This window comes from Oncorhynchus gorbuscha, linkage group LG08, assembly GCF_021184085.1.
Source record: "Oncorhynchus gorbuscha isolate QuinsamMale2020 ecotype Even-year linkage group LG08, OgorEven_v1.0, whole genome shotgun sequence".
Taxonomy (NCBI): domain Eukaryota; kingdom Metazoa; phylum Chordata; class Actinopteri; order Salmoniformes; family Salmonidae; genus Oncorhynchus; species Oncorhynchus gorbuscha.
Window position 1 is genome coordinate 75,082,219 of NC_060180.1, and position 9,657 is coordinate 75,091,875.

A 9,657-nucleotide genomic window follows, 5' to 3' on the forward strand; every position below is an offset into this window, starting at 1 on the left:
TCTCTCTCTCTCTTCTCTCTCTCTCTTCTCTCTCTCTCCTCCTCTCTCTCTCTCAACTCTCTCTTCTACACTCTCTCTCTATCTCTCTATTCTCTCTCTCAACTCTCCACTCTCTCTCTATCTCTCTCAACTCTCTCTTCTCCACTTTCTCAACTCTCTCTTCTCTACTCTATCTATCTCTCTCTCTCTCTTCTCTCTATTTTATAGGATTTGGCATCACAGCAGACTCATTCCACCAGACAAAGACCAAATAACACACACACACACACACACACAAGCCAGAATCATTCCACACGCAGACAAAGACAAAATGAGAAGAAGCCTCCAAGCATTTCAGAAACTTGATGGACACAAATTATGCAGCACTCCAAACTGATCCTTTGTGAATTGAAATTGGAATTATAATGAATGTTTTTCTACTATGGGGAGGGCGAGGAGTGGTGTCTTAAAGTGGGCTTTTATACATTATACACAGTGCCTTCAGAAAGTACTCACACCCCTTGACTTATTCCACATTAACAGTGATGATACTGGATAAACAACTAGACTACAGGAAGTAAACGGTGATGATACTGGATAAACAACTAGACTACAGGAAGTAAACGGTGATGATACTGGATAAACAACTAGACTACAGGAAGTAAACGGTGATGATACTGGATAAATAAACAACTATTTTAGCAGGTTCTGTCTTGCTACCCTTTGCAATGTAAATGATATGACATGTATATTTTTACACCTTGTCCACAAGGGTCAAACCTCTTGACAAGATTGCTTGTGTAGTTGACACTGTCTTTAGAACAGTTTGGGATGGCAGAGTAGCCTAGTGGTTAGAGTGTAGGGGCGGTAGTTAGCCTAGTGGTTAGAGTGTAGAGGCGGTAGGTAGCCTAGTGGTTAGAGTGTAGAGGCGGTAGGTAGCCTAGTGGTTAGAGTGTAGAGGCGGTAGGTAGCCTAGTGGTTAGAGTGTAGAGGCGGTAGGTAGCCTAGTGGTTAGAGTGTAGAGGCGGTAGGTAGCCTAGTGGTTAGAGTGTAGAGGCGGCAGAGTAGCCTAGTGGTTAGAGTGTAGAGGCGGTAGGTAGCCTAGTGGTTAGAGTGTAGAGGCGGTAGGTAGCCTAGTGGTTAGAGTGTAGAGGCGGCAGAGTAGCCTCGTGGTTAGAGTGTAGAGGCGGCAGGTAGCCTAGTGGTTAGAGTGTGGAGGTGGTAGGTAGCCTAGTGGTTAGAGTGTAGAGGCAGCAGGTAGCCTAGTGGTTAGAGTGTAGGGGCGGTAGGTAGCCTAGTGGTTAGAGTGTAGGGGTAGCAGGTAGCCTAGTGGTTAGAGTGTAGGGATGGCAGGTAGCCTGGTGGTTAGAGTGTAGGGATGGCAGAGTAGCCTCGTGGTTAGAGCGTTGGACTAGAAACCGAAAGGTAACAAAATCGAATCCCGAACTGACAAGGTAAAAATTTGTCGTTCTGCCCCTGAACAAGTCAGTTAACTCACTGTTCCTAAGTCTGTCATTGTAAATAAGAATTTGTTCTTAACTGACTTGCCTTGTAAGATAAAGGTAAATAGTTTGTTTTTAAAGGTGACAATGCCAATCTCATTGTCCACAGATCTTCTTCAAGCAGATTGCAGTCTCTCCATGTGCATATACACTACACTGTCAAGGTATAGAAACAGACCAAAATAACTATCATATTCTCCCTGTCTGTTTGTCTGTTTCGGTCTGTCTGTCTCTGTCGGTCTGTCTTTCTTGTCTGTCTGTCGGTCTGTCTGTCTGTGTCTCTGTCGGTCTGTCTATCTTGTCTGTCTGTCGGTCTGTCTCCAGATCTCCTACAAGACAGTGAGTTCCTTTGACCCAGAGCTGGATCTGTCCAACCAGAGTGGGAAGGTCCTGAAACACAGCAATGAGACCAGCCACATCTTCCTGGGGCTGTACCCAGGATCCACGTACTCATTCACCCTCCGAGCCTCTACCATCAAGGGATATGGTCCATCAGTCATCACACAGTTCACCACCAAGATATCAGGTCAGTCCCTAGCTTCTAGTCCCTAGACACCTAGCTCCTAGACACCTAGCTCCTAGACACCTAGTCCCTAGACACCTAGCTCCTAGACACTTAGTCCCTAGACACCTAGCTCCTAGACACCTAGCTCCTAGACACCTAACCCCTAGACACCTAGCTCCTAGACACCTAGCTCCTAGACACCTAGCTCCTAGCTTTTAGACACCTAGCTCCTAGACACCTAGACACCTACCTCCTAGACACCTAGCTCCTAAACACCTAGCTCCTAGACACCTAGCTTCTAGACACCTAGCTTCTAGACACCTAGCTCCTAGACATCTAGACACCTAGCCCCTAGACACCTAACTTCGAGAAACCTAGTCCCTAGACACCTAGCTCCTAGACACCTAGCTCCTAGACACCTAGCTCCTAGACACCTAGACACCTAGTCCCTAGAGACCTAGACCCTAGACACCTAGCTCCTAGACGCCTAGCTTCTAGACACCTAGTCCCTAAACACCTAGTTCCTAGACACCTATATCCTAGACACCTAGCTCCTAGACACCTAGCTCCTAGACATCTAGACACCTAGCTCCTAGACACCTAACTCCTAGACACCGAGCTCCTAGACACCTAGCTCCTAGACACCGATATCCTAGCCCCTAGACAGCTAACTTTGAGAAACCTAGTCCCTAGACACCTAGCTCCTAGACACCTAGCTCATAGATACCTAGTTCCTAGACACCTAGTCCCTAGAGACCTAGACCCTAGACACCTAGCTCCTAGACGCCTAGCTTCTAGACACCTAGTCCCTAAACACCTAGTTCCTAGACACCTAGTTCCTAGACACCTATATCCTAGACACCTAGCTCCTAGACACCTAGTTCCTAGACACCTAGCCCCTAAACACCTAGTCTCTAGACACCTAGACACCTAGCCCAAGACACCTAGTCCCTAGAGTCCTAGACACCTATCCCCTAGAGACCTAGTCCCTAGACACCTAGCTCCTAGACACCTAGCTCCTAGACACCTAGTCCATAGAGACCTAGCTCCCAGACACCTAGCTCCTAGACACTTAGTCCCTAGACACCTAGCTCCTAGACACCTAGACACCTATCCCCTAGAGACCTAGCTCCAAGCCTCTTAGCTCCTAGACACCTAATCCCTAGACACCTAGCCCCTAGACACCTAGCTCCTAGACACCTAGTCCCTAGACACCTAGTTCCTAGACACCTAGCCCCTAGACACCTAGCTCTTAGGTTCCTAGCCCCTAGACACCTAGCCCCTAGACACCTAGCCCCTAGACAACTAGACACCTAGCCCCTAGACACCTAGGCCCTAGACACCTAGCTCCTAGACACCTAGCTCCTAGACACCTAGTCCATAGAGACCTAGCTCCCAGACACCTAGCTCCTAGACACTTAGTCCCTAGACACCTAGCTCCTAGACACCTAGACACCTATCCCCTAGAGACCTAGCTCCAAGCCTCTTAGCTCCTAGACACCTAATCCCTAGACACCTAGCCCCTAGACACCTAGCTCCTAGACACCTAGTCCCTAGACACCTAGTTCCTAGACACCTAGCCCCTAGACACCTAGCTCTTAGGTTCCTAGCCCCTAGACACCTAGCCCCTAGACACCTAGCCCCTAGACACCTAGCCCCTAGACAACTAGACACCTAGTCCCTAGAGACCTAGACCCTAGACACCTAGCTCCTAGACGCCTAGCTTCTAGACACCTAGTCCCTAAACACCTAGTTCCTAGACACCTATATCCTAGACACCTAGCTCCTAGACACCTAGCTCCTAGACATCTAGACACCTAGCTCCTAGACACCTAACTCCTAGACACCGAGCTCCTAGACACCTAGCTCCTAGACACCGATATCCTAGCCCCTAGACAGCTAACTTTGAGAAACCTAGTCCCTAGACACCTAGCTCCTAGACACCTAGCTCATAGATACCTAGTTCCTAGACACCTAGTCCCTAGAGACCTAGACCCTAGACACCTAGCTCCTAGACGCCTAGCTTCTAGACACCTAGTCCCTAAACACCTAGTTCCTAGACACCTAGTTCCTAGACACCTATATCCTAGACACCTAGCTCCTAGACACCTAGTTCCTAGACACCTAGCCCCTAAACACCTAGTCTCTAGACACCTAGACACCTAGCCCAAGACACCTAGTCCCTAGAGTCCTAGACACCTATCCCCTAGAGACCTAGTCCCTAGACACCTAGCTCCTAGACACCTAGCTCCTAGACACCTAGTCCATAGAGACCTAGCTCCCAGACACCTAGCTCCTAGACACTTAGTCCCTAGACACCTAGCTCCTAGACACCTAGACACCTATCCCCTAGAGACCTAGCTCCAAGCCTCTTAGCTCCTAGACACCTAATCCCTAGACACCTAGCCCCTAGACACCTAGCTCCTAGACACCTAGTCCCTAGACACCTAGTTCCTAGACACCTAGCCCCTAGACACCTAGCTCTTAGGTTCCTAGCCCCTAGACACCTAGCCCCTAGACACCTAGCCCCTAGACAACTAGACACCTAGCCCCTAGACACCTAGGCCCTAGACACCTAGCTCCTAGACACCTAGCTCCTAGACACCTAGTCCATAGAGACCTATCTCCCAGACACCTAGCTCCTAGACACTTAGTCCCTAGACACCTAGCTCCTAGACACCTAGACACCTATCCCCTAGAGACCTAGCTCCAAGCCTCTTAGCTCCTAGACACCTAATCCCTAGACACCTAGCCCCTAGACACCTAGCTCCTAGACACCTAGTCCCTAGACACCTAGTTCCTAGACACCTAGCCCCTAGACACCTAGCTCTTAGGTTCCTAGCCCCTAGACACCTAGCCCCTAGACACCTAGCCCCTAGACACCTAGCCCCTAGACAACTAGACACCTAGCTCCTGGACACCTAGCTCTTAGACACCTAGCCCCTAGACAACTAGACACCTAGCCCCTAGACACCTAGCCCCTAGACACCTAGCCCCTAGACAACTAGACACCTAGCCCCTAGACACCTAGCTCCTAGACACCTAGCTCTTAGACCCACCTAGGACGTAATCCCAGGAGACTGATGTTCATGTTGTCCTTCTAGCTCCCTCCATGCCAGCCTATGACCAGGAGACTGATGTGTGTGTGTTGTCCTTCCAGCTCCCTCCATGCCAGCCTATGACCAGGAGACATCTCTGAACCAGACAGACAGCACAGTGACTGTCCTGCTGAAACCTGCACAGAGCCGAGGGGCACCTGTCAGGTAGGATGGCACTCACACACGCACACACACGCACGCACGCACACACACACACACACACACACACACACACACACACACACACACACACACACACACACACACACACACACACACACACACACACACACACACACACACACACACACACACTCTGCTAAGTAGAGAGAGCACTGTTGTACTCGGCCAAATCAATTCTAGTAATTAATTAAATAATTGTACATTTACTCTGACATGTCGAGAACCAGACTTTGACAAAGACTGTTCTACACATTTTAATTACTAACACCTAATTATAATTAATACAACAGTATGAATCATACACACACACACACACACACACACACACACACACACACACACACACACACACACACACACACACACACACACACACACACACACACATGAATCAAACGCTGTCATTAATTAGCATGCTGGGTTAGTCCTTAATTTACCGCTAGAACCCAGCACTCACCCCTTCTGCACAGAACAAATACTCTTAACTGTAGCTCCCTCTTTGGAGATCAGAACTTATGGTTTGGGCCTCACGGTTCACTTTGTTAACGGTTCGTCAGAGTATGATTGGATGCTAATGCAGTGAATACTGTTTGCTAATTAATCTAACAGGGAGGATAGCGAGATTTCAATAGTTCAATTGCACTGTGTTCACCACTAGAGAAAGGACTGGTGTTTTGGGGACAAAATTATGAGTGTGAGTATGAATGAATAGTTTGTGATATCTAGGCTCTTTGGGGACGCATCTACCCTAACCTTAATCCCTACCCTTACCTTAACCCCTAACCTAACCCTTACCTTAATCCCTACCTTAACCTTAACCCCTAACCTAACTCTAACCTTAACCCTACCCTGCCCTAAACTTAACTCCTAACCCTACCCTAACCTTAACCCCTACCCTTACCATAACCCTTACCCTATCCTTAATCCCTACCCTAACCCTTACCTTAACCTTAACCCCTAACCTAACCTTAACCCCTAACCTAACTCTAACCTTAACCTTAACCCCTAACCTAACCTTAACCCCTAACCTAACTCTAACCTTAACCCTACCCTGCCCTAAACTTACCTCCTAAACCTACCCTAACCTTAACCCCTACTCTTACCATAACCCTTACCCTAACCTTAACCCCTACCCTTACCATAACCCTTACCCTATCCTTAACCCCTACCCTAACCCTAACCTTAACTCCTAACCCTACCCTAACCTTAACCCCATACCCTTACCATAAACCTTACCCTAACCCTAACCCCTACCCTTACCATAACCCTAACCCCTACTCTTACCATAACCCTTACCCTATCCTTAACCCCTACCCTACCCTAACTTTAACTCCTAACCTACCCTAAACTTAACCCCTACCCTTACCATAACCCTTACCCTAACCTTAACCCCTACCCTAACCCTAACTCCTACCCTAACCGTAACCCTACCCTAAACTTAACCCCTACCCCTACCCTAACCATAACTCCTACCCTAACCGTAACCCTACCCTACCCTAAACTTAACCCTAACCCATACCCTTACCATAACCCCTACCCTTACCATAACTCTACCCTAAACTTAACCCTAACCCCTACCCTTACCATAACTCTACCCTAAACTTAACCCTAACCCCTACCCTTACCATAACCCCTACCCTTACCATAACCCCTACCCTTACCATAACTCTACCCTAAACTCAATCCTAACCCCTACCCTTACCATAACCCCTACCCTTAATCCCTACCCTTACCATAACCCCTACCCTTAATCCCTACCCTTACCATAACCCCTACCCTAAACTTAACCCTAACCCCTACCCTTACCATAACCCCTACCCTTACCATAACTCTACCCTAAACTTAACCCTAACCCATACCCTTACCATAACCCCTACCCTTACCATAACTCTACCCTAAACTCAATCCTAACCCCTACCCTTAACCCCTACCCTTAATCCCTACCCTTACCATAACCCCTACCCTTAACCTCTACCCTTACCATAATCCCTACCCTAACCATAACCCTACCCTAAACCCTTACTTTAACCTTCATCTTTACCTTAACCATTTTAAATGTCAACATCAATGGGGTGGGGAGGTCCCAAGGATACCTGACAGCAAAGAACCATTAACTAATTATCTCCAGAGACCAATAGGAAAGGTGACAGCAAGGCCCATTAACTAATTATCTCCAGAGACCAATAGGACAGGTGACAGCAAGGCCCATTCACTAATTATCTCCAGAGACCAATAGGACAGGTGACAGCAAGGTCCATTAACTAATTATCTCCAGAGACCAATAGGAAAGGTGACAGCAAGGCCCATTCACTAATTATCTCCAGAGACCAATAGGAAAGGTGACAGCAAGGCCCATTAACTAATTATCTCCAGAGACCAATAGGAAAGGTGACAGCAAGGCCCATTCACTAATTATCTCCAGAGACCAATAGGAAAGGTGACAGCAAGGCCCATTAACGAATTATCTCCAGAGACCAATAGGACAGGTGCCAGCAAGGCCCATTAACTAATTATCTCCAGAGACCAATAGGAAAGGTGACAGCAAGGCCCATTCACTAATTATCTCCAGAGACCAATAGGAAAGGTGACAGCAAGGCCCATTAACTAATTATCTCCAGAGACCAATAGGAAAGGTGACAGCAAGGCCCATTAACTAATTATCTCCAGAGACCAATAGGACAGGTGACAGCAAGGCCCATTCACTAATTATCTCCAGAGACCAATAGGAAAGGTGACAGCAAGGCCCATTCACTAATTATCTCCAGAGACCAATAGGAAAGGTGACAGCAAGGCCCATTAACTAATTATCTCCAGAGACCAATAGGACAGGTGACAGCAAGGCCCATTCACTAATTATCTCCAGAGACCAATAGGAAAGGTGACAGCAAGGCCCATTAACTAATTATCTCCAGAGACCAATAGGACAGGTGACAGCAAGGCCCATTCACTAATTATCTCCAGAGACCAATAGGAAAGGTGACAGCAAGGCCCATTCACTAATTATCTCCAGAGACCAATAGGACAGGTGACAGCAAGGCCCATTAACTAATTATCTCCAGAGACCAATAGGAAAGGTGACAGCAAGGCCCATTCACTAATTATCTCCAGAGACCAATAGGAAAGGTGACAGCAAGGCCCATTCACTAATTATCTCCAGAGACCAATAGGAAAGGTGACAGCAAGGCCCATTCACTAATTATCTCCAGAGACCAATAGGACAGGTGACAGCAAGGTCCATTAACTAATTATCTCCAGAGACCAATAGGACAGGTGACAGCAAGGCCCATTAACTAATTATCTCCAGAGACCAATAGGAAAGGTGACAGCAAGGCCCATTCACTAATTATCTCCAGAGACCAATAGGAAAGGTGACAGCAAGGCCCATTCACTAATTATCTCCAGAGACCAATAGGAAAGGTGACAGCAAGGCCCATTCACTAATTATCTCCAGAGACCAATAGGAAAGGTGACAGCAAGGCCCATTAACTAATTATCTCCAGAGACCAATAGGAAAGGTGACAGCAAGGCCCATTCACTAATTATCTCCAGAGACCAATAGGAAAGGTGACAGCAAGGCCCATTAACTAATTATCTCCAGAGACCAATAGGAAAGGTGACAGCAAGGCCCATTCACTAATTATCTCCAGAGACCAATAGAAAAGGTGACAGCAAGGCCCATTAACTAATTATCTCCAGAGACCAATAGGACAGGTGACAGCAAGGCCCATTAACTAATTATCTCCAGAGACCAATAGGACAGGTGACAGCAAGGCCCATTAACTAATTATCTCCAGAGACCAATAGGAAAGGTGACAGCAAGGCCCATTCACTAATTATCTCCAGAGACCAATAGGAAAGGTGACAGCAAGGCCCATTCACTAATTATCTCCAGAGACCAATAGGAAAGGTGACAGCAAGGCCCATTCACTAATTATCTCCAGAGACCAATAGGAAAGGTGACAGCAAGGCCCATTAACTAATTATCTCCAGAGACCAATAGGAAAGGTGACAGCAAGGCCCATTCACTAATTATCTCCAGAGACCAATAGGAAAGGTGACAGCAAGGCCCATTCACTAATTATCTCCAGAGACCAATAGGAAAGGTGACAGCAAGGCCCATTAACTAATTATCTCCAGAGACCAATAGGACAGGTGACAGCAAGGCCCATTAACTAATTATCTCCAGAGACCAATAGAAAAGGTGACAGCAAGGCCCATTCACTAATTATCTCCAGAGACCAATAGAACAGGTGACAGCAAGGCCCATTAACTAATTATCTCCAGAGACCAATAGAAAAGGTGACAGCAAGGCCCATTCACTAATTATCTCCAGAGACCAATAGAAAAGGTGACAGCAAGGCCCATTAACTAATTATCTCCAGAGACCAAT

The 9,657-nt window shown here is 47.2% G+C and overlaps 1 protein-coding gene across 3 annotated transcripts in view; it reads left to right on the forward strand.

The window, feature by feature from the left end:
• LOC124042184 (receptor-type tyrosine-protein phosphatase mu-like) overlaps nucleotides 1-9,657 on the forward strand; it is a 621,881-nt gene that overhangs the window by 341,977 nt on the left and 270,247 nt on the right. For all 3 annotated transcript variants that reach the window (XM_046360586.1, XM_046360587.1, XM_046360588.1), the window contains exons 11-12: nucleotides 1,806-2,007; nucleotides 5,147-5,249. In XM_046360586.1, coding sequence (XP_046216542.1) covers nucleotides 1,806-2,007; nucleotides 5,147-5,249 — 305 coding nt within the window. The remainder of the gene's footprint in view (nucleotides 1-1,805; nucleotides 2,008-5,146; nucleotides 5,250-9,657) is intronic.